Source organism: Giraffa tippelskirchi, chromosome 7 (assembly GCF_054371585.1).
Source record: "Giraffa tippelskirchi isolate mGirTip1 chromosome 7, T2T-mGirTip1v1.2.pri, whole genome shotgun sequence".
NCBI classification, from domain to species: domain Eukaryota; kingdom Metazoa; phylum Chordata; class Mammalia; order Artiodactyla; family Giraffidae; genus Giraffa; species Giraffa tippelskirchi.
In genome coordinates, this window is record NC_137281.1 from 17239603 (window position 1) to 17263589 (window position 23987).

Here is a 23987-nt window from a genome sequence, read left to right on the forward strand (position 1 = left end):
GAACCAGGATCCAGGAGAAAGGAGCAGCAACCCCACAAGAGACTGACCCAGAATCTCCGACGGAGGCGTGGGTCGGCAGTGCCCTGCTGCAGGGTCAGGGGCAATGAGTGAGGCAGTGCATGCACGGGACCTTTTGAAGTAGGTCGTCATTATCTTCATTACCTCCACCATAGTTTGGCCTCAGGTCAATAACCTCAGATATGTAGATGACACCACCCTTATGGCAGAAAGTGAAGAGGAACTAAAGAGCCTCTTGATGAAAGTGAGAGAGGAGAGTGAAAAAGTTGGCTTAAAGCTCAACATTCAGAAAAACTAAGATCATGGCATCTGGTCCCATCACTTCATGGGAAATAGATGGGGAAACAGTGGAAACAGTGTCAGACTTTATTTTTTGGGCTCCAAAATCACTGCAGATGGTAACTGCAGCCATGAAATTAAAAGATGCTTACTCCTTGGAAGGAAGGTTATGACCAACCCAGATAGCATATTTAAAAGCAGAGACATTTGCTGCATAATCAAAGGTCCATCTAGTCAAGGCTATGGTTTTTTTTTTGTTGGCAAAGGTCCTTTGCCAACAAAGGTCCATCTAGTCAAGGCTATGGTTTTTCTGGTGGTCACGTATGGATGTGAGAGTTGGACGGTGAAGAAAGCTGAGCACCGCAGAATTGATGCTTTTGAACTGTGGTGTTGGAGAAGACTCTTGAGAGTCCCTTGGACTGCAAGGAGATTCAACCAGTCCATCCTAAAGGAGATCACTCCTGGGTGTTCATTGGAAGGACTGATGCTGAAGCTGAAACGCCAATACTTCGGCCATCTCATGCGAAGAGTTGACTCACTGGAAAAGACCCTAATGCTGGGAAGGATTGGAGGCAGGAGGAGAAGGGGAAGACAGAGGATGAGATGGTTGGATGGCATCACTGACTCAATGGACATGGGTCTGGGTAAACTCTGGGAGTTGGTGATGGACAGGGAGGCCTGGCGTGCTGCGATTCATGGGGTCGCAAAGAGTCAGACATGACTGAGCGACTGAACTGAACTGAACTGAACAAACAACAGGGAGGGAACACAGCCCCGCCCATCAACAGAAAATTGGATTAAAGATTTACTGAGCATGGCCCCGCCCACCAGAACAAGACTCAGTTTCCCCCTCAGTCAGGCTCTGCCATCAGGAAGCTTCCATAAGCCTCTTACCCTGATCCATCAGAGGGCAGACAGACTAAAAACTACAATCACAGAAAACTAACCAAACTGATCACGTGGACCACAGCTTTGTCTAACTCAATGTAACTATGAGCCATGCCTTGTAAGGCCACCCAAGATGGACGGGTCATGGTGGAGAGTTCTGACAAAACGTCGTCCACTGGAGAAGGGAACGGCAAACCACTTCAGTATTCTTGCCTTGAGAACCCCATGACAGCATGAAAAGGCAAAAAGATAGGACACTGAAAGATGAACTCCCCAGGTTGGTAGGTGCCCAACATGCTACAGGAGATCAGTGGAGAAATAACTCCAGAAAGAATGAAGAGACGGGACCAAATGAAAAACAACACCCAGTTGTAAATGTGACTGGTGATGGAAGTAAAGTCCAATGCTGTAAAGAGCAATACTGCATAGGAACCTGAAATGTTAGCTTCATGAATCAAGGCAAAATGTAAGTGATCAAACAGGAGATGGCAAGAGTGAACATTGACATTTTAGGAATCAGTGAACTAAAATGGACTGGAATGGGTGAATTTAACTCAGATGACCATTGTATCTACTACTGTGGGCAGGAATCCCTCAGAAGAAAAGGAGTAGCCATCATAGTAAACAAAAGAGTCTGAAATGCAGTACTTGGATGCAATCTCAAAAACAACAGAGTGATCTCTGTTCGTTTCCAAGGCAAACCATGTGATCATAGCTAGTATTTATAATTCTAACTACATTTCCACTACCCTACTCCATATGCCTTTTGCTCTCAGGAAACACCTCGGCTTGTCATCCTTCTTTCCCCGCAGAGTGACACAGACTTTCATTTCTGAAGGGTCTGGGACATTATAGTGGGGAGTTGTAGTTTTCCATTAATTTTGCCACATATGTAAGGTATACCAATACAATAATATACAATATAAGGGAGCACTAAGAGATGCCACAGGAGATCTCCTGTGTTCCAGACATACTTTTCCTCACATAATAGGAACAGACTTTTCCCTCTATAATTAAAACCAATCACTCCAGTGACCACAATAACCTCTTCTTGGCCTGGTCAGTGGGATCGGAGACCACATCGGCCAAGAAGCAGCCTCAGAACTAGTTCTGTGTCCCCTAGTGAAAGTATTCCTCCCTTGAGAACTAAAAATTCCAAATCCCAAAGTTTCAGGGACAGAAAGCAAAAAAAAAAAAAAAAAGTGTTGCTATTGGATCACTAGAGGTAATAGTGAGAGAAGACAATCCTCAATTGTCAAGACTCATGAATCCAGGTTGTATGGGAAAAAACCTGCAAGAAGACCCAAGAAGTGGTGATGTGCCTCCTCCAGTCAGGGGATGGGTTATTCAGACACTGATTGCTAACTTAGAGCACACACCGCATCATGGAGGCCACTGCGCCAGCCCCACAAGGTGCTCTTACCCAGCCAGCACCATGCATGTCTGAGTCTTCAAAAGGGTATGCAAAATACTCTCAACTGCTCCTGGTTGAGGGGAAACATGGAAATACCAGTAATGTCAATGAGCATGAGACAACTAGCACACTACGTCTGCTGTAAAGTGAGTCCTTGGTCAGAGGGGATGCCGGCTAGGATACCGCTGATGTCAAGTAAAGCACTTCCTAACCTAAGATGGTCTAAACCTTCACGCAACCGGTAGTCCCAGCAGTGGCCAGAGTAACAGGTGAGGCTGACATGATTCACAGTGGCGCACAAAGGAGCAGGTGTGATCAATTGAGAGAGTACCACTGAAACATATACATTACCATATGTAAAACAGATAGCCAGTGAGAATTAGCTGTATGACTCAGGGAGCTCAAATCCAGGGCTCCGTGACAAACTAGAGGGGTGGGATAGGGTGGGAGGTGGGAGGGAGGTTCAAGAGGGAGGAGACATATGCATACCTATGACTGATTCTTGCTGATGTATGGCAGAAATCAACACAATACTGTAAAGCAATTATCCTCCAATTAAAATTAAAAAATAAAACAAAATGGTGTATGAGAGATGTTTGGTACCCACCTTTTTCTCTTTCCTCTTTCTCTTCCCCAGATCATCTCATGGATATTATTAATCTGAAACACTGTCTTTATGGTATGAACTCTCAAGTTTGTACCTTCAGTCTGTATCTATGAGTTCCAAACTCCTAACTAACTGCCTACTTGAAATCTCCCATTGGATGTTTTCAATACTTCTGATCTATTAATAGTTTGTCAAAAGTCCAAAATGTAACTCCTAATTTCCCCCAAAAATAAACTGTATCCTCCTAACCATGAGAAAGTCTTCTTCATCTCAATAAATAGTATCCCAGAGCCTAGATTTCCCCCTTTCCCTCACCATTCACGTCAAATCCACCAGATTTCCTATAAAATCTGTGTCTAAAGCCTATCTTGTCTCTATTGTCTTCTCTCAGGATACTCCACCATGACCTTGGTGGAGAAATCTCTCCCCAGAGGAGGACAAGGCAATGGCCCATCTGCATGACCTCCCCAATAACCACTTCAGCACAGATGTGGGAATGAAAGCCAAGTGGTGAAGCCTGAGGACCAAGGGGGAAGATGTGGAAGTGGAGACAGAGAGAGTAGTCAAGTCTTATAGGGAGTTTTGCTGTGAAGGGAAATAAGGTCAGTACAATTGCCACCCCCAGGGGTGGGGAGGCATCAGGGTCCCACTCTGCTCTCAGGGTCACTGAGACTGTTCCCAGTCAAAGTTAGCCCTCGGCCTCATCATCCCCATACAAAATACCCCAACACCCTCAATCACACCGTCTCCCCCAAGTCAAGGCAGCTTTTCTCCCCAGGGTCAGCATGACTCTTCCAAGCTAGGACTAGAGAACAGGCAAAGAAGTGGAGGTGTGAAAGGGGAGCCTGACACAGCAGGGCACAGAGAGGACGTTGTGAATGGAGGGATGAGGGTTTCGTTTCTGAATGAGGAAATTCCCATGCCCTGGTCTGGCCTCAAGGATAATGGTTCCTGGAGGAGACCCACACAGCTCAGGAATAAGGCCAACACTCTGGCCCCACAACCACATTAAGACTGAGAGTGGGACTGGGTCAAATGAGGGAGGAAGCCTGGCTGGGAATTTGGAATGCCTTATTCACTCTCTTGGCTCAACTCAGAGGTCATCAGGTTCCACGGGATAAAAGGCAGGTAAGGCAAATGTCTCAAGCAGGGTGATGTCCATGGCCTCCAGCCACCGCCAGTCCTGCAGTGTCCTCAGGGCTGAGGTACAATCCTTCCCCTAGGGCAGGCACTGTCACAGAAAAGTGCTTTACCTGCCTGCGTCATGCAATGAAGTTATGTGTGTGGCTGTTAACCTCAGGCATGTATGGTGAGGTTCATGAGGCCATCACACAACCTATTGTATGGCAGGCATGTGACAGATGCCTGAGACACTGGAGGTACAGCCCCTGCACAGCAGTCACAGACAAGCATGCGTACTGGGTAGGGGCTGATGGGGTGACAGGTCAGGGGTTTGACAAACAGGTGAGGGTGGCAGGTACACAAACACCACCCCTGAGCACTTCCCTCTGAGCTGCCAAAGTGTGTCAGGGCCACAACTGCCCAGCTGCACAGTCCAGAGTGGCCTCACATCCTCAGGGAGTGCACCCAGCCCTCTCTGCCCTGCAGAGTGACTCTCCTGCTTCGAAAGGACCCTCCAGATGTCATCGCCCCCTCAGCTGAGAGAGGGGAGTGCAGCAGAGTGCTCAGGGCCAGAGAAGAAAGGAAGGAAGATGGAAGGGGAAGAGCAGAGGTCCAGTTCCCTGGGCACACATCTATCAGCTGCCATCATCCTTGTGCCTCTGTGTCTAGGAAGAAACTCTCCTAAAAGAGCAGTCTGGCCTCAGGTCCAGTATTCTTGCCTGGAGAATCCCCATGGACAGAAGAGCCTGGCGGGATACAGTCCATGGGGGCGCAAAGAGCTGGACACGACGGAGCAACTAAGCACAGCATACCTTGCTCTGTTACCCCAGCAGTCTGTTCGCAGTGCATTTCCCTCAAGCCTCCAGCCCATCCCACATGCACCCTGTCACACACATGATCTCAAAGACACTTGTAGACACACACACATATTCTGAGACAGATGGGCTCTTGCAGTCACATAGTCACATACTCTAAGTCTCATATGCCCCCACAAACACACACTCCCATACGCCCAACAGAGGATTCAACACACACACACACACACAGACAATTAAATTCTCACATAACACATACACCAAGCCTTATGTCTGTCACACGAGACCCATGCACTCTCCCAGTCAGGAGCCCCACTGCAGACAGAACACACACACACACTAACACGTGTAGAGACACACACCCCAACATAATGTCCCTTTCATTCACTATACTCCCCCAGACACTTAGGGCATCAGTCTGCAATGCCCTTCCCTCTCCCATTCTTAGTGGCCTGAATTCCTACCCCACAGGAGACGCTGGGGGCATGGGGAGAGCAATCCCCAAGCCTGGCCAGCAGGACCCCCGAACCCACACTTCAGGCCCAACACACCCACTGTGGGTAGCTCAGGTCATGTTCCCAGCCAAGCCTCAAGGACCAGGAATTTAAGGAACACACCACCCACAGGCAAGAGGAGCTTGCAGGTCCCCAGCTGGACCCTGCGACCTGCAGCCGTCGTCGGAGGGGGCACACCCAGCTGCCGTGCTCCTTCCTCCCCTCAGAGGTCATCTAAAACTCTCACCAACCCATGGATGTCAGGAACAAATTTCTCACCAAGGGCACAGATAACTACATGCAGCCTGCTGGTGAAAACGGCCCATGGAGCTGGAAGCCAGCACAGCCTCACAACTCCAGGACTGTGTGGCCAGCACAGCCCCTGTTTAACTCAAACAATCATCCATCTCTCATCAAGAAGTGTCAGGGTAGATGCACAGTTGCCCAGGATGGTGACCATGGGGTGCTAGGTCTCTGACACTTCGTATTCCCTCTCTGATACCCCTATATTCCTTGCTTTCCTTCCTGGAAGATCCCTCCCGTCAGCTTCCCACCCCTTCTCTCAGGTACACATCAATGACATGCGCTCCAACCAGAACCCTGGTTCTATCCAGACTGGCAAGTGTCCGCATTGGCTCCTGGGCAGCCCCAGTCCTTCTCTGGTTGCTGCTCTGCTGCTGCTCCTTCCCTCCTACAGGCTGTGCCAATTCAGGGCCAGGCCCAGTGAGTCACTGACCGCCCCCCTCCCCATCCAAGACCTATACCTCTGTAGGGCAAGGCTGTCTGACACACTTTGCATGCCATTCATTAAACTTTGGCTTGTGTGTTTTAGTTAAAGTGGGAAGTGGTGGGTACCAACCTCAGAAGGAAAGGTGGGAGTGGCCAGCCTACTGTCAAGACAGGCATCTGACAGCCTAATCTGCTGCCCCCAACCCCACCTCCCTCCTTCGGTAACTTGACCTTCTCTCCCCATCTTCAGCATTGGCCCTGACATCCGGAATGGATAAAAGGCCACAATGGTGCAACTACAGGAAGTTAGGGAGAACCAGCAAGGCACTAACCCTTAAGTCCTGTCCTGTAAGAGCAACAGTCATGACTCAGGTTCCTGAGCCACCCAGGACCAAGGATGCCGCTGTCTCTCTTTAAAGTCACTATTTTTGCAACAATTAACATCTCAGAAAAAAAATGTATTTAAATTAAATGTAATGTTTTCCTGTAATTTTTATATTAAACAAGTTGTCCTGAAATCATATGCATGCCAGAACTTCACACATCTATGCAGTTCTTGTCAAATATAGGTAGATGATAAACACAATGCATAAAACATTCTTGAATTTGGAGTAGGTTTCTTCTTATCTTATTTACCTTATTAAAGTGCAGCTCATGGGTTCATCATGAAATCAACAGCCAAAACCAGATTGACAGTGGAGGCAAAACTTGACCTGCCTCCACAGCCTTCCCATGCAAACCAGGAGAAAAGCAAACAAACCATCACCCCATTATTGTTTATCATTCTGGAGTTCTAACCAATAAAACAGGGTCAGAAAAAGAAGTGAAGTAAGATCCAAACCATAAAGGATTAGTGATATCAAATAGTTTTCATAAATGGCAAATATTAACTGCATTCTAGAAGGAATTACTAAAGATTAAAAGGATTAAAATTATTCCAAGAGTAATTTAAAATTGGAAAATATTTCAAACCGAAATTCTTATACTTTTTTTTCTCTTTTGTAATGTGATGAACTGATTTTGAAAGTTCTTCAAGAGTAAATGCTTAAGAGGACTTTCCAGGTGGCTCAGTGTTACGTACAGAATCCTCCACCTGTCAATGTGGGAGATGAAGGAAATGTGGGTTCAATCCCTGGGTCGGGAAGATCCCTGGAGGAGGAAATGACAACCCACTCCAGGAAAATCCCATGGACAGAAGAGCCTAGCAGGCTACCATCCATGAGGTCACAAAGAGTCAGACATGACTTAGTGACTAAACACCACCACCACCACCCAGGGATAAGTGAGGGTGCCAGGAAAAAAACGGTATTATCACATTGCTGATGGATATGACAACAGGCACAAATGATCTAGTGGGTAAGGTGGCAGTGTGCATCAAAATCTTCACAAATCTGAAAACTATTCAAACTACCATTTCCACCTTCAAGACTTTATCCCAGAGAAATAATTAAGACTAGAAACAAACCTTAGGTTCCAAATCATTAATCACTACTGATTTACAAAATAATCTTTTAAACGCCCAGTAGAAAAGCAGACAGTGTTTTTATAAGAAGTAAATTATTTAAATTTTCCTAATGGGCTACATAAATACATGTTACTTTGTACTGAGTGGGCCAAAAAGTTCATTCAGGTTTTTTTCATAAGATGTTATGGAAAAACCCCAAGGAACTTTCTGGCTAATCTGATAGGAAGACAATCATAAAGTGAGAATCCTATTTAATTGTTTTAAAAAGTATGCCAAGGTCCTTACTTGGAAAAAGTTTGGGAACCACTGCCAGAGTGTCAATTTTGTAGAAGCATTTCTCTAGATAATATGTCACTGTAGACTGGAAGTACAAGGGTATGTGCTGGGGCAGTACATACTCCTATCCAGTCCAAACCTTCAGGACCCTCAGGAATTGTTAGTCTTGGAAGGCACAGTGATGGGGGGAGGGGTAGGTTTCACTTACTGTTTCCCAGGCTGAGCTTCTTGTCTCCACAGTGCCAGGCAACAACTCTCAGAGTCAGTCATCCTGGATTCACCTCCAGGGTCCTGGCCACACCACGCCAACAGGAAGGCCGCCCCAAATGGAAACATGTACATTCAAGGGCACCCATGGCAGCATGTCAACACACCACTAAAAGCAAAATCATATAGACTTCCAGTTACAGATAATGGGCTGAACACCTTCATTCATGTTCTCTCCCACCAGTGACCAAACCAGAGGATAAAGGAATATGAAAACTGATAACCTCACAATACCAAAGACAATGTGAAGGCGCTCATTACAGGACTTGAGATTTCAACAAAATGGTGAAGAAGAGTAGGAGGAGGACATTGAAGGGAAAGCTCATTATTGTTTAGTCACTAAGTGGTGTCTGACTCTTTGTGACTCCATAGATTGTAGCCCACGAGGCTCCTCTGTTAATGGGATCTCCCAGGCAGGAGTATTGGAGTGGGTTGCCATTTCCTTCTCCAGGGGATCTTCCTGATGCAGGGATTGAACCCACAACCCACATTGGCAAGCGGATTCTTTACCATCGAGCCACCAGGGAAGGCCTGGGAGAGCTTAGCACGACTCAAAAAAGATAAAGTGCTCCAAACATGGGGAAGGACAGGGACATAGCTGATCTGCTCCCACAGACTGCCACAGGGATGGGGGTATTGCAAATGTGGGGTCTTTAAGGATCATTTCAACAAGGCTGCAAAAATTATACTCAAAGAGGCATATGAAATCAAAGGATTTATTAATATTGTACTCATAGGTCTCAGAGTGAGAGGCACAGCACACCTCATAGGGGGCCACGTGGGAGGGGCACCAAGAGAACAGGTTTCACCAAGCATGACCAAGGACCTGTGGATACGTGTCATAACTGGGGGTCAGGGAAGAGTACACAAGCGAAAGGTTTGAGCAGATTTCACTGATGCTTTGGAATGTTTCTAGGTTACAGTCACAGAAGGGCAGGAAGGGAAACTTATGGAGCAGACCAGCCTTATCATTCTATAGTCAGCTTGTGAGGATGCTGAGGCATCAGGGAAATATTAAATTTTAAAATATTATAACACAATAGACCTTGTTATGCCTCAGCATCAACTATACTAAACAGATGGATGAAAGTTATCACTTGGGTTGTGGGGATATTAAAAGTGAGGGGGGCAGTTTGACTCAACCACCAAAGTCAAATTTGTTAAGGTGACAACCAGGAAAAGTTCTATTAAGCAAATGATAAGAATTTACAATCATCACATACAAGGGAACCCACATAAGTCTATCACCAGGAGAGAATGGAATAATGTATTTAAATTGCTGGAAGGAAAAATAACCAACAAAATGGGCAAATTCTTATTAACATACAACCTACCAAAACTGAATTATGAAGAAAGAGAAAATATAAATAGCTAAGGAGATTGAATAAGTAATCAAAAATCTTTCAACACAGAAAAGCCAAGGACCAGCTAGATTCATTGGTGAATTCTACCAAACATTTAAAGAATTATCACTAATCTTTCTCAGATTCTTCCCAAAAATTGAAGAGGAGGGAACACTTCCAAAAACACTCTATAGGCCAACACTACCCTGATAAAGACACAAGAAAACTACAGGCCAATATCCCTGACATAGATGCAAAATTTTCAATAAAATATTAACAAGCCAAATTCAACAGTACATTAAGTGAATTATATGCCATAAATTGTGGTATTTATCCCTAGGATACAAGGATGATTCAATATAATGCAAATGATTTTCCCAATTAATAAAAGACAAAAATCATATGATCATCTCAACAGATGCAGAAAGAGGATTTGATGAACTTCAATATCCTTTCATGATTAAAAACTCTCAACAAATTAAGTATACAGAAAGGGTACCTTATCATAATAAAGGTCATATGTGACAAGCCCACAGTTAACATCAACTCAATGGTGAAAAAAATGAAAGCTTTTCCACTAAGACCAGGAACATGACAAGTTGCTCAGTCATACCACTCCTATTCAACACAGTACTGGAAATACTAACTAGAGCAATGAGGTCAGAAAAAACACATCCAATTTAGAAAGGAAGAAGTAAAACTGTCTCTCTTGGCAGATGATATGATCTTATCTATAGAAAATCCTTAAGACTCCACCAAAAAGCTGTTAGAATTAATCAGTTGAGTAAAGTTGCAAAGTAAAAAACAACATACAAAATCAGTTGCATTTCTACATACTAACAATGACCTATCTGAAAACAAAAGCACACAATCCCATTTATAATAACATTGAAAACACAATAATTAGGAATAAAATCTAACCAATGAAATGAAATACTATAAGCCATTGATGAACTAAATTGAAGACACAAATAAACAGGTATTTTGTGTTCATGGGTCAGAAGAATTAATATTGTTAAAATGTCCATATAACCCAAAGCTAACTATAAATTTAATCCCAATTCCTATCAAAGTTCCAATGGCATTTCTCACAAAAACAGAAAAAGTAACCCTAAAATTCATATGGAGCCACAAAAGATCATGAAGAGCCAATGCAATCTTGAGAAAGAGGGAAAAAGTTGGAAGCATCTCACTTCCTGATTTCAAACTATACTACCAAGCTATAGCCATCAAAACACTATGGTACTGGCATAGAAATAGACACACAAACCAATGGAATAGAATTAAGAGCCCAGAAACAAACCTATGCACATAAGATCAACTAACATTTGGCAAAGAAGTCATGAATACTCAATGGGGAAATGATAGATACTTCTATTATTATAATAATGGTCTTAGAAAAACTGGATATTTATATGCAAAAGAATGAAATCAGATACTTATCCTATACCAGTCACAAAAATTAACTCAAATTGGGTTAAAGACTTAAAGGTAAGGCCTAAAACCATAAAACTTCCAGAAGAAAACATAAGATATTACAGAACACTTGATCCATGGCATAGAAAAGAGAAAAGAAGTTAAGTAAAAATGCTGTAGTCCTGAATTTGAATTGGAAGTATCAGCATGATTGACACATGCAATCACGTGATTGTATACATAATATGGATTAGATGTAATACAGGAGAAGTAGAAGTAAAAATGCTGTAATCTTAAATTTGGGTTGGATGGAAATTATTACAACCACCATTTTGAAAAATGATTTCACAATATCTAGAAAAGTGAAATATTACATATATTTTAGGGTTCATTGACATATATCCTAGAGAAACTCTTGAATATGTGAAACAAGATAATAATGTATAATAACATGTATATATATGTTCTCTACAAGACAGAAACTACCCAAAATAGCCATCAACAATATGATGGTTAAATCACTTATGTTGTCTTCATCAATGGAATATTACCCAGCAATCAAAATCAATGACTACACCAACATGTAATCCTGGATGAATCCCTAAAATGCAAGGTTGAGCAGAGGAAGTAAACACAGAAGAAAACATTTAGGATGAGTCAATTAATATAAAACCCCAAAGCATTCAATACTTAACAGTAAATTGTTTCAGGATACATCAATAGGTAGTAAAACTACATAGAGAAGTAAAGGAGGGATCAACACACGATTCAGCATGAGAGGGTAACTAAAGGGGATGTGTTCAGAGCAGGGCACATGGAGGGTGGTACTGGTTATGTTTCATCTCTCCAGCTAGTGAGAGGGTAAGAGGCAGGAAGGCCAGAGGTCCCCAAGCAGCAGGAGGAAATACACTGCAAGTGGCAAACGTTCTTTTCTTCTTTCTCTACACAAAATGAGGAGAGGCTTCTTTTAATTCTGTGTTGACGGCACCTGGTTCTGCCTGGAGCTAATAACCAACACGTTTTTCTCATGGAAATGTTTTTCTTAAGCTATGTTGATGAAACTATGTATTTACCTTGGAATCTGCCTTTCTTCAAAAGGTTCCCCCGAGACTAACTTTTTCTTTTCTCAAAACTTGGGCTGATAATGGCTCCACAAACCTGTATTCCTGTCAATTGTTTTATGCCCAGGGGATGACATCCCATCTCATGCCATCCCATCTCAAAAATACATATTGTGGGAGAAGGGCCTGGTAAAACTCCCTCAGCTTTGAGGTGTCTCTCTTATCTGATTAATAGCTTTCTAACAGACATAAAACGCTTTGCTAAAAACTAGCAAGGGGGCACTCTTCCTGTGCCCTTCTGATGTCTATGTCAGAAGCTTTCCCTATCTCTGTTATACTTTAATAAAACTTTCCTACACAAACAGTTCCAAGTAGTCAAGTCTTGTCTCTGACCCCAGATCGAAATCCTCTCCTCTGGAGGTCACAAATCCCACACACATAACACACAGTCACATAACACACGGCTCACAGCAGCCAACTGTCATCCTGAGGGCTCATCTGGGATCTTCAAGACAAGGTAAGGAGGCTTGGAGCTCTAGTTCTTTGCTCTCCCAGTAAACAGGTTTTCTGCTGTACTTTACTAACTCTACGGTGTGCCTGTGTGTGTGAAAGCAGCATGAAAGGGACGTGGATTTAGCCACAAAGCAAGCATTGAGCCCTGCTCTGTGGTTTCATGGTGCCTCATAATGACTGAAGGCAGCCCCAAAAAGGGGAGCCTTGTCGGGGGTTTATATTGACCTGCCAATGCCAAGAGGCACCCAACATTCCTGCGAGGGAAGCGGCCAGAAATGGGTGAAGCATGTGGACCCAACATTCCTTTCTTGGTTACCTTTTCCTGGTCTCTTTGACCATTTTGTAACTGCCTGAGGAATTAGAACTACTAGCCAAACCTGTTGGATCACAGACTTTCAAGGGACTCGCAACCCACGATGTCGGTTGTTGTATTGCGCACTACAGACAAGAGCACGTTCAGTAGCTGGGTGGAGTTCTATCTCCCAGAATGTCTCTCAGGCAAGAAGTTGCTCTCTTAGCTGCCTGCCTCAGAAGGTAGCAACCTTAAAGTGAGTCTTTATCACAGCTGTGCCTCCGATCTATATGGGTAGTAGCACCGCTGGTGACCATGAGGTTTTCGAGGACATAGATCGAGAATCCAAGGATCTGGTCAGATGGGAAGTGCAATGGGCTTCCTCCTTCAGTAAAGCTAGCTCTTTGCAGGCCAGAGGAGGCTCGCAGGTGGCTTTGGAAGGATTGGCTTAATAGCTCAAGGACAAAAATCAGTTTATCCTCACTGGCTAGCCCTTCACCACCTCTTCTGCTATCACACATACTGGTCCAGTGACACTTAGAAGGGACACCTTTGGTTTTATGTTCATCCTCTGGGATCATATGCAAAGGGCAGTCAGAAAGGCTGAGGAACAGCCACACAAGCTGTTGCCTCTCCATGAAGCACCCACCAGGAAAAATAACCAATCCATGAGAGTTAATAAGCCCTTTCCTATGAAGAAATACAAAGAATCAAGGAAGATCTGGTAGACTATTAGGAGGACCCAGAAAAATATATTAGAGCCTTTAAGGGTGTTACTCTGCTTTATGATCTTACTTGGAAGGATGTGATGTATCAGTTCAGTTCAGTCGCTCAGTCGTGTCCGACTCTTTGTGACCCCATGAACTGCAGCACGCCAGGCCTCCCTGTCCATCACCAAATCCCGGAGTTTACCCAAATTCATGTCCCCTGAGTCGGTGATGCCATCCAACCATCTCATCCTCTGTCGTCCCCTTCTCCTCCTGCCCTCAATCTTTCCCAGCATCAGGGTCTTTTCAAATGAGTCAGTTCTTCACATCAGGTGGCCAAAGTACTGGAGTTTCAGATTCAACATCAGTCCTTCCAATGAACACTCAGGACTGATCTCCTTTAGAATGGACTGGTTGGATCTCTTTGCCGTCCAAGGGACTCTCATGAGTCTTCTCCAACACCACAGTTCATAAGCGTCAATTCTTTGGAGCTCAGCTTTCTTTATAGTCCAACTCTCACATCCATACATGCCCACTGGAAAACTCACAGCCTTAACTAGACAGACCTTTGTTGGCAAAGTAATGTCTCTGCTTTTTAATATGCTATCTAGGTTGGTCATAACTTTCCTTCCAAGGAGTAAGCGTCTTTTAATTTCATGGCCGCAATCACCATCTGCAGTGATTTTGGAGCCCCCAGAAATAAAGTCTGTCACTGCTTCCACTGTTTCCCCATCTATTTGCCATGAAGTGATGGGACCACATGCCATGATCTTAGTTTTCTGAATGTTGAGCTTTAAGCCAACTTTTTCACTCTCCTCTTTCACTTTCATCAACGGGCTCTTTAGTTCTTCTTCACTTTCTGCCATAAGGGTGGTGTCATCTGCATATCTGAGGTTATTGATATTTCTCCTGGCAATCTTGATTACAGCTTGTGCTTCATCCAGCCCAGCGTTTCTCATGATGTACACTGCATATAAGTTAAATAAGCAGGGTGACAATTTACAGCCTTGACATACTCCTTTTCCTATTTGGAACCAGTCTGTTGTTCCATGTCCAGTTCTAACTGTTGCTTCCTGACCTGCATACAGATTTCTCAAGAGGCAGGTCAGGAGGTCTGGTATTCCCATCTCTTTCCGAATTTTCCAGTTTATTGTGATCCACACAGTCATATCCTGGGGCAAACGCTAACTCCTGACTCAAAAACTCCAGTTTTGGAGAAAACTGTTGCCTATAGAGATGAATGGCTTGGTAATGAATCAGCAGGAAAAAAGGAGGACGAGATAGCCACCCTCCCTACTGGTAATCCGGTGGTCTCAACTAAAGAACCAGACTGGGACTATAACACGGCTAAAGGAAGATGGAATCAGAATCATTTTGTCAGATGTATTCTTGAAGGACTCAGGTGAGTATGTGCTAAGACTTTAAACTATGCCAAACTGGTGAACATAGAACAGGAAAAGGAGGAAGCACCCAGTAAATTCCTAGATAGACTGTGAGAAGCCCTTCACAGATTCACTGAGATTGATCCCAAAAGTGAAGTGTGAAGAATGATCTTAAAGGATATATTTCTCACTCAGCTGGCTCCTAATATCCACTATAAGCTACTAAAACAGGCGTATGGACCAAACCAGTCTTTAGATAATCTGTTACAACTGGCTTAGACAGTTTATTACGGCAAGGAATATGAGGAAAGGAAGGAAAGGCAGAGAAAGATCAAGGAACAGACTGAAGCCCTAATAATGGTGGTCAGAACCGTTCTGAGACAGCCTGAGAAAAGTGCCCAGAGGGACCCAGGTGGAAAGGGACAGATTTGCAATTACTGTGAAAAGGAGGGGCACCTCATGCAGGATTGCCTCAGGCTTCTAAGCTGCCCCCAGGTCCATGTCTGATCTGCAAAGGACCACATTGGAGGAGAGACTGCCCCCAGAGGCATAGGACCCAGGGGTTGGACTCTCAAGACATTCAGGACTAAAGGTGCCCAGGGGTCCCCAAACAACCTCCCATCCTAATTACACCTGAGAAACCCCAGGTATTAATAACTGTGGGGGCCAATCAGTCGATTTTCTTTTGGACACCAGGGCAACTTACTCTGTGCTTACTGAAGCCCCTGGCCCACTTTCTCCCCGATCCACTACTGTAACTGCAATGTCTGGACAAGCCAAACATTACTATTTCAGTTGTCCTCTAAGCTGCAACTAGGTCTCTGTGTTGTTTTCACATGAGTTTCTGATCATGCTAGAGTCTCCTCATCCCTTTTGGGGAGGGATATACTGAGAAAGGTCCATGCCTCTGTTTTCATGAATATGAAGCCCTCTTTCTCCCCCATTAATTGAACAAAATATAAATCCTAGAGTGTGGGCTGATGGAAAAACTGTGGGTGGAACACAAAATGCTGTTCCTGTCCCTGTCAAGCTCAAAGACCCGCACATTTTTCCACATCAAAAGTAGTATCCTCTAAAACCTGAGGTTAAGGAAGGGTTAAAACTTATCACCGAAAATTTGAAGGAGCAGGGGCTATTAACTCCCTGTAACAGTCCACGCAACATTCCTAAGTCAAATGATAAATGGTGACTAGTTCAAGATTTATTAATAATAAATGAGGCTGTGGTTCCTTTACACCTCATGGTACCTAATCCTTATACTCTATTGTCTGAAATTCCTGAAGAGCCAAGTATTTTTCAGTAATTGATTTAAAAAATGCCTTCAATTCTATACCATCAGCAGAGGAAAGTCAATTTTTATTTGCCTTTGAAGACCCTACCCAGCCAGCTTCTCAGTTAACCTGGACAGTTTTGCCCCAGGGGTTTCATGACAGCCCTCACTTATTCGGACAGAGTTTGTCATGGGACCTGCAAAACTTTAATAGCCCCGAGGCAGTGGGGCTACTGGTGTTACAATACCTAGATGCTATTCTGCTCTGTTCTGACACAGAGGACGCTTGCTCACAAGCCTCAGAAGGCTTCCTAAACCTTTTGGCTGGCTATGGTTATAAGGCATCAAGGGAAAAGGCCCAGCTTTGTCAACAATCTGTTAAATATCTGGGCCTAATCATATCCGAAGGGACAACGGCCATAGGCCCTGAGAGAATTAAGCCTATACTAAATCATCCCCTACCTGTGACTTTAAGACATCTGAGAGGATTTGGGGGCATCACAGGCTACTGCCGCATTTGGATTCTGGGGTATGGGGAACTTGCCCAGCCTTTATACAAACTTATAACTGAAACTCAACAAGCCCAAACTGACAAACTTGTTTGGTCTCTAGATACTCAAAAGGCTTTTAAGGCTCTACAAACTGCTCTCCTGCAAGCTCCTGCTTTGAGCTTGCCCACAGGGTCAGAGTTTAATTTGTTTGTCAGTCATTGTTGTTAGAAGAACCAATAGCTAAGCTTAAAGTTTGTGGCAGATTTCAGCTTCTCAACATGCATCACGTGAACTCTGGGAGGTGACACGTGACCCAGCCTTTGAGTCAAACAAACCGTGGTTTAAGCCAGGAACCAAGGTCCTGATAAAGACATTGGGACCTGGGGGGCCATCTCTTGATGCCCTCTGGGAAGGCCCTTACCAGGTTATTCTTTCTTCTCCCACAACTGTCAAGGTGCCAGGAATAGATTTGTGGGTGCACCACACTTGAGTTAAAAAGTGGCAACCTGACCCCTCAGGCTAAGCCAGTCATTTTATCTTTATTCTCTATGCTTTTACTTTTTCACTTTTCAAATGGGCCTGATAATCTATATATGGGTCTGCTTCTGCTGACTCCAAACTCCTGAGTCTGTTGTTTAACTCTCAAGATAATGCCTTCCTGTCCTGGGCTCATTCCTAAGCCACATTCCACAATCAGTCTAATTGCTGGATCTGCAGAGCACGCCCCTCCTCATCAGTGGAAGACTTCCTGTGGTGGGTGTCTCCACTTCAAGGAAAGGACTTTCTCCTAATCTGCGACTACCTTCGACAACAACAATCATATGTGATGCCTCTTCTTAATCTGATGACATCTAACAATCCTAAAATGGATTGATGTTAACATTTTGCACCTTAACTATGGACATAATGTGACTTTTAATTTGGATTATGTTTTAACTTGGTTTAATGACAATTTTGCTGCACATAAGAAGACAAATGGGTCTAGATCTGATGGATTTTTACCTGATATTTATAAAATATGGGATGAGGTCATATGGCTAACTCCTGAAAAGGGAGGCCTAATGTCTAGTGCTCCCATATGCTGGGAACAAATAGAGTCATCCCCAGAAGTTAGCCAACAACTATAATGACTGGAAACAATTGGGGTTTTTGCCTCAAGAAATATGCATGTAATCATGCCTGTGTTTTCCAACCCCAGTACAGGTCCTCCTTTTGCCTGGCCAGGCACTGATTGGGACTGGATCCCTCAGTCACACTGGTTTGCTCCAAATGGGACCTAATGGATATGTGGCTCTTACCTATGGGCGTGACTTCCCCCTGGCTGGATAGGGAGAAGCACCCTAGGTCTAGCTTTTACTCATGGCTTGATATTTTCAGAGCTTCCAGAGAAGCCTGCTAATTTGCCACCCCTTAGAACTCGTTGGACAAGGTCTGTATTTCATTGGTATGATTATTTGGCTGCAATATTTGTTCCCTCTCTGGGAACTACAGACATTATGCTATGAGTTGATGCTCTAACTTTACTCAACAAGCCTTACAAGATTCTCAAAAAGCTATTTCAGCCCTTAATGCTGAACAACAGAATGGCCTTAGATATTCTAACAGTCACACAAGGAGGATCTTGTGCCATTATTTACAATAAGCACCAATGTCACTCACTTTACTAAATATACGAACAAGATGATTCAGGCTATGGGTACTCTGAAGCCTCAGTTGCTTCACTTTGGGAGATGTTAACTAGTTGCCCATGGTGGAAAACTACCTTAGTTGTAGTAATTCTGACTGTTCTGTTTTTGCTGTTTGCTCCCTGCACCTGTAACTGTGTAGCCGGATTTGTTTCTAGCTGCATGAAGGCTTTTAAGTTACAAATGGTTGTCCAAACTCCTATGAGTGCCACAGCTTCCTCCAGCTACTACTTGGGGCCTCTGAATCAGAGACCCTCAATACGAGGGTTAGGACAATATGCTGCCTCACCAATTTAGGGACGACGCCCCCTTGTCAGCTCAGAAGCAGTTATGGAATGAGAACATCGCCCCTTTCCCTAAGCAACATAATTCTCCTAAAAGAAAAGGGGGAAATGAGAGGGTAACAGGCAGGAAGGCCAGAAGTCCCCAAGCGGCAGGAGGAAATAAACCACAAGTGCCAAACTTGCAGTTTTTTCCTTCTCTACACAAACTCAAAAGAGGCTTCCGCTTGGTTCTTCCTTGAGCTAATCAATGTGTTTTTCTTATGGAAACGTTTTTCCTAAGCTATGCTGATGAAACTATGTATTTACTTTGGAGTCTGCCTTTCTTCAAAATGGTTCCACCTGAGACTAACTTTTTCTTTCCTCAAACCTTGGGCTGATAATGGCTCAACAAACCAGTATTTTGTCAATTGTTTTATGGCCAGGTGATGACACACCTCGTGCCATCCCATCTCAAAAATGCATATTGTGGGAGAAGGGCCTGGTGAAACTCCCTCAGCCTTGAGGTGTCTCTCTTATCTGATTAATAGCTTTCTAACAGACATAAAACACTTTGCTAAAAAACTAGCAAGGGGGCACTCTTTCTGTCCCCTTCTGATGTCTATGTCATAACCTTTCCCTATCTCTATATTTTAATAAAACTTTGCTACACAAAAAGCTCCAAGTAGTCAAGCCTCGTCTTGGACCCTGGGACGAAATCCTCTCCTCCAGTGGTCACGAATCCTAACGAAACTCACAGCTCACAGCAGCAACCTTTCACTAGGAAACAGATCCGCTGCCACGTGTTCTTCTGTCCTTCAAATTGAACATGTTTTCTAGCTTCACTGTACACATATGTCTTGATATAGAATTTTTAAAAGGACAAGAAGAAAAGGAAAGGGCTCTAGGTCTGGGGAGCATCTTTAGGGTGGGGACAGCATGAACAAGCTTTCAAGCCATGCTCCCTATGACCCTGGCAAGGAGGGGCCAGGGCTGCTGCAAGCCAATGAGTTTCCATTGGAGGAAGAGGAACTGAGCCCACACTTCCTCTTGATGAAGGGTGGGGGAGGGTCATACCCAGCCCTGAGCAGAGTGGGAAGGGAGACAACTGGAATAGGCAAGAAGGTTCAGAGCAGCACTGTAGGGTGAGATGAGGCCCAGCAGCAGAAAAAGAGGGGGAAAAGACTCAAAATGGCCACATGATTCAGGGTGGGAAACAGTATCCAACACCATTTCATATCTCGAACACAGAGAAGAGTGGCCATTCGGTACTAGAACCTAGTACCGAGAGAGACGTGTTACAGTACAAACTTTCAATCACATCATACGGTGACCAGACAAAGCTTATATGTTGTCATTTTCTCACATTATCCAACTGTGTAGCTTACACATTTCATCATCTGGGTGGAGATAAAAATTTCTATTTCGTATTTTGAGTACAGGAAGTTGAGAGATAAAATCCAGTGAAAACACACCAATCTCAATTCATCTGAGGCTTAAAAAAAATTACAAGCAAACTTAAGCTGGACGCTTTGAAGATAAGAGCTTGAAAAGGAAGGCATGGGGTTATGAGTCAAAATTATAACATGGGCTGCTCACTACACATGGCCTGTTGGAGTTCTGGAAACTATCAACGGATATTTTAAAATAAAGTGGCTTTTCCTGAATTTTTTTTTTGTACTGCAAACATGTGCTGTTTGATATGACCTGAATTTAACTTAGAACTTTTTTTGCAAACAAAACAAAAAACTTGGGTTTTTCAGGCAAATATCTTCATAAGGAAAAAAAGGAGTTCATTTATTATAAAACTGTGAGGATACCCAAGCAAGGCCCTACTTAACATTCAACAGTATGAACTTGAGAGTTTCCGTCCACTGTTCCTCAGAGCTGAACTGGGTTTGACAGAATTGGAGCCACCGCTGCCTCCTCTGTCTTCCATCTTGCGCTCTCACATTCAGCCTGTAAGGAAGTCCTCTTTCTCAGCTTCTTCTGCAAACTGCTGCACACAGCCCAGGAAACCTGCTGTTCCAGATAAAACGCAGACCTCAGACCAGTGTATCAGCAGCTCCTTACATCTGTCTGAGACTTCAGACTCCACAGGGAACACGCCAAAACCTCTAAAACTTCAAACCCATCCTATTGGCCAGGGCATTGGTAGCAACACTGTCCAGCTCCCAGCAGCATTCAGCTCGTTTCACTCCCCAGGAATATAAGGCATCTGGTTTTCTACACCCTTCAGCTCATCACCGCCTTCCAGCTGTCGTTGTTTAAGTTCAGTATGTTCCCTCTGATACTGAGCTTCCCCTGGTCTAGTCTCAGCCTCAGCCTGGACACGCTCAAGATATCCTGCCACTATCTTGAAGTTCTTTTCTTTCAGCTCCTAATCAACCTCTCCTCCGCCAAGGCCAGTTCCTTTAGCTCCATGTGTAGCTGTTCACCATCATCTTCATTCATTTGCTCTGAGATCTCCAAACAGCGTTTGCAGCTCTATCACTTGTCTTCAGGGAGGTTGAGCTGAGTGTCTAGCTGGCCTAAAACAGAATCTGTCTCCTTCACCCAGTGGTGATCCACACCTGTTTGCCCCGACAGGAAGTCAGAAAGCCTCCAGTGATTTTACTTTTTAGCTAATGTTCTCCCTGGGGCTGTGTCAGATGCCTCCCAATCAGAGTGAAGCTGTTGGCACTTTCCGCAGACATCAACCAGGCTGGGGGATGAATGTGTGAGACACATCCTGATGGGGGCTGATAAATGGCTCCTCTCCTGAGTTAGTCCCTTCCTACTTCTCTTCTGGTTTGACCTGGGCTGGGGGTAGTAATGGAGCAGTGGATTCCTGGATGGTGACATGTTCCAGTTTCAGGGGCTAGCTGCAGTCCCAGCACACAAAGCTGGCCTGCATGGTGCCACTGGGCATCTCTAACTGCTCCATCTCTCAGGATCTGGAGCAAGACCTCCAGAACCACTCAGTCTTCAGCTACTTCCTGGTCTGCAGCCAACAGTTATGCACTTTTACTGAGTATTTATTACTCAGCTGTTAGCATCCTGAATGCTTTACAAATATTGGTCCTTAACTAACATTCACCAGCATTTTAGGAGCTGGATGCTGGGCTCCTAGTGGACACAGCTGTGACCACTGCAGTCACAGACCCTGCCCCCATGTGGACTGGGGTCCAATGGGGAAGACAACCCTGGGAATGCCCGCATGGAGTGTACATGCTCTTAAGAGATGTAGGCAGGGAGCCTCAAACAGGCCTCAGCATTCTATAAGGACTCACCCTGACCCAACTCCTCCCGCTGCTGCACCTCCGCCCCATATACCTGGGGGAGCTGGCTGCCTCCTTTTCCTTCCCTTCCTTCATCTCAAGGAGCTCAGATCTATGTCTCTCCCACTGCAGCTCTGAAACAGCTTTGTTCAAGGTCTGAACTCCTTCAGCAGCCTCCTGTCCTCCTCTCTCTGCCCTTTTCCCCCATGGCTTCTCTGATGCCACCTTCAACCAGCCCCTCCCCATGCCCACCCACATCACTAGCACCCCCTGCTCCACTCCCTTTGCTGAGGGAAAAATGCGCCCAGAGCTCAGATTTGGGCCTCCTCTCCTTTCTGATCTCAGCCTCCTTCCACATGATCTCATCCACAACTTCAAATATCTCTATAAACGCATAGTTACAAAATGTGTATCTCCTGCCCTGACTTCATCTTCCCTGAGCTCCAAACTCCACCAGCTTGCTCCACACAGCAGATATCAAAAGAGCAAAACAGAATTTTCTCTTTACCTTCAGGAAAATGGAAAACATACACCCAGTTGCTCAGTCCCAAAGCCAACAAGGTATTTTTTTTTTTCAATCAGATGAAGTATAATAAAGTCTTTAAATATTTTTTTAAAAAGGGAGGAAGAAAGGAGAGGGAGGGTTGGTCAGCTCACATCAGAGCTAAATGCAGTCTTCCCACCGACATGTTGCAGTGAGATACCTCGACCCCCACCCAGGGCTCCTGTGATCTTCCCTTAAGATTTTCCTCACCCACATGAGAGGCTCCTAACCCCGCAAGAGACAGAGTCCCAGTCTGCATGGTACAGGCCTCATCAGTTTGATCTCCTCCATCATGGACACAGCCCTCTGCCTCTTTGAAGACTCCCCCCTCTGCCCCGTCTGGCAATAGGACTCCCTTCATCCCCATGAAAGCGTCTGGCAATAGGACTCCCTTCATCCCCATGAAAGCTTGTTGCCTCGCTGGAGGGAGCCCTTCTCACCAGGGTCAGTGATTTCCCCCATTTCCAGGGTCAGAGGTGACTCAGGCATGGCAGGGGACCAGAATGCACATATGTGAAAGGAGAGAGCTGAGCCGAGCTGGGCAGGGAGACAAGGAGGGGTGGCTTGGGAACAGGTTAAGCCTCAAAAGGCCCCGTATGTCTGCAAGGATAGCAGCCCCTGGCTGAGACCCACACAGCTCAGGAATGTGGCCACACCAGACCACAGGCCAGGCAGAGCCCAGCTGAAGAGGCCTGGAAATCCTCTAGTACTGTTGCTCAGATGGAAGAGGAAGTTCCCAAAGCAATCTGGGGTTGAAGGAGGGTGAGCAAACATCGGGCCAGTGAAATGCCTCTTCCTGGGCTTGAGCCCCACCCTCGGTGTCCACAAGGCCAACCGTGGATGGAGCACTGATGGCCCAGACACTATCACGGAGGAGAGTCAGCTGGGTCATACAGGTGCCAATGACAAGTGTGTGGCAGGTAACCTCAGGAAGGTAAGATGGAGTTTGTGGGACCGTCATGTAACAAGTGGGCAGCACAGGTGTGTGAGACATGAGCAGGTACACCTGCACAGCACAGGTGAAGGAGAATGTGCACTAGTGTAGGATGTTGGGAGCAACAGGTGAGCAGATAGTGACGGACAAATGTGTATGTGACAGGCACACCAACACCAGTGCTGAGTGCTTCCCATCTAAGTGCGAGATGTTTCAAGGCCATAGTCCCCGCAGTCCAGGGAGACCTGAGGGCCTTGGTGTCCTGGGGAGACACCCAGGCCTGCTCTGCCCTCTGCGGTGACCCTCCTTGCAGGACAGCAAAGGGCCCACCTATGACACACCCCCCAGGGTTAGAGAAGGCAGCCCAGCTGCATCCTCAGGGCCAGAGCAGGAAGATGAGAGGGGGAAGTATCTGCCACTCCAGCTGTGTTCCCCCAGTTCTCCAAGCTCCCAGA

The 23987-nt window shown here is 45.1% G+C and overlaps 2 protein-coding genes and 1 pseudogene across 4 annotated transcripts in view; all 3 read right to left on the minus strand.

Moving 5' to 3' along the window:
- The window catches only part of LOC145515802 (uncharacterized), a 230318-nt gene that overhangs the window by 201973 nt on the left and 4358 nt on the right, over nucleotides 1-23987 (minus strand). For both annotated transcript variants that reach the window (XM_081517154.1, XM_081517153.1), the window contains exon 2: nucleotides 8316-8483. Coding sequence is in view for 1 of the 2 variants with exons in the window: in XM_081517153.1 (XP_081373279.1) it covers nucleotides 8316-8449 (134 nt within the window). In the remaining variant the exon portion in view is untranslated. The remainder of the gene's footprint in view (nucleotides 1-8315; nucleotides 8484-23987) is intronic.
- The window catches only part of WTIP (WT1 interacting protein), a 32379-nt gene continuing 28961 nt past the window's right edge, over nucleotides 20570-23987 (minus strand). Inside the window, exon 8 of the mRNA XM_081517150.1 lies at nucleotides 20570-20816. Within this exon, the coding sequence (XP_081373276.1) occupies nucleotides 20676-20816 (141 nt within the window). The 3' untranslated portion in view covers nucleotides 20570-20675. The remainder of the gene's footprint in view (nucleotides 20817-23987) is intronic.
- LOC145512383 (beclin-1 pseudogene) lies at nucleotides 20882-23869 on the minus strand (annotated as a pseudogene). The gene has a single exon (XR_014058489.1). The product of XR_014058489.1 is annotated as a beclin-1 pseudogene (transcript).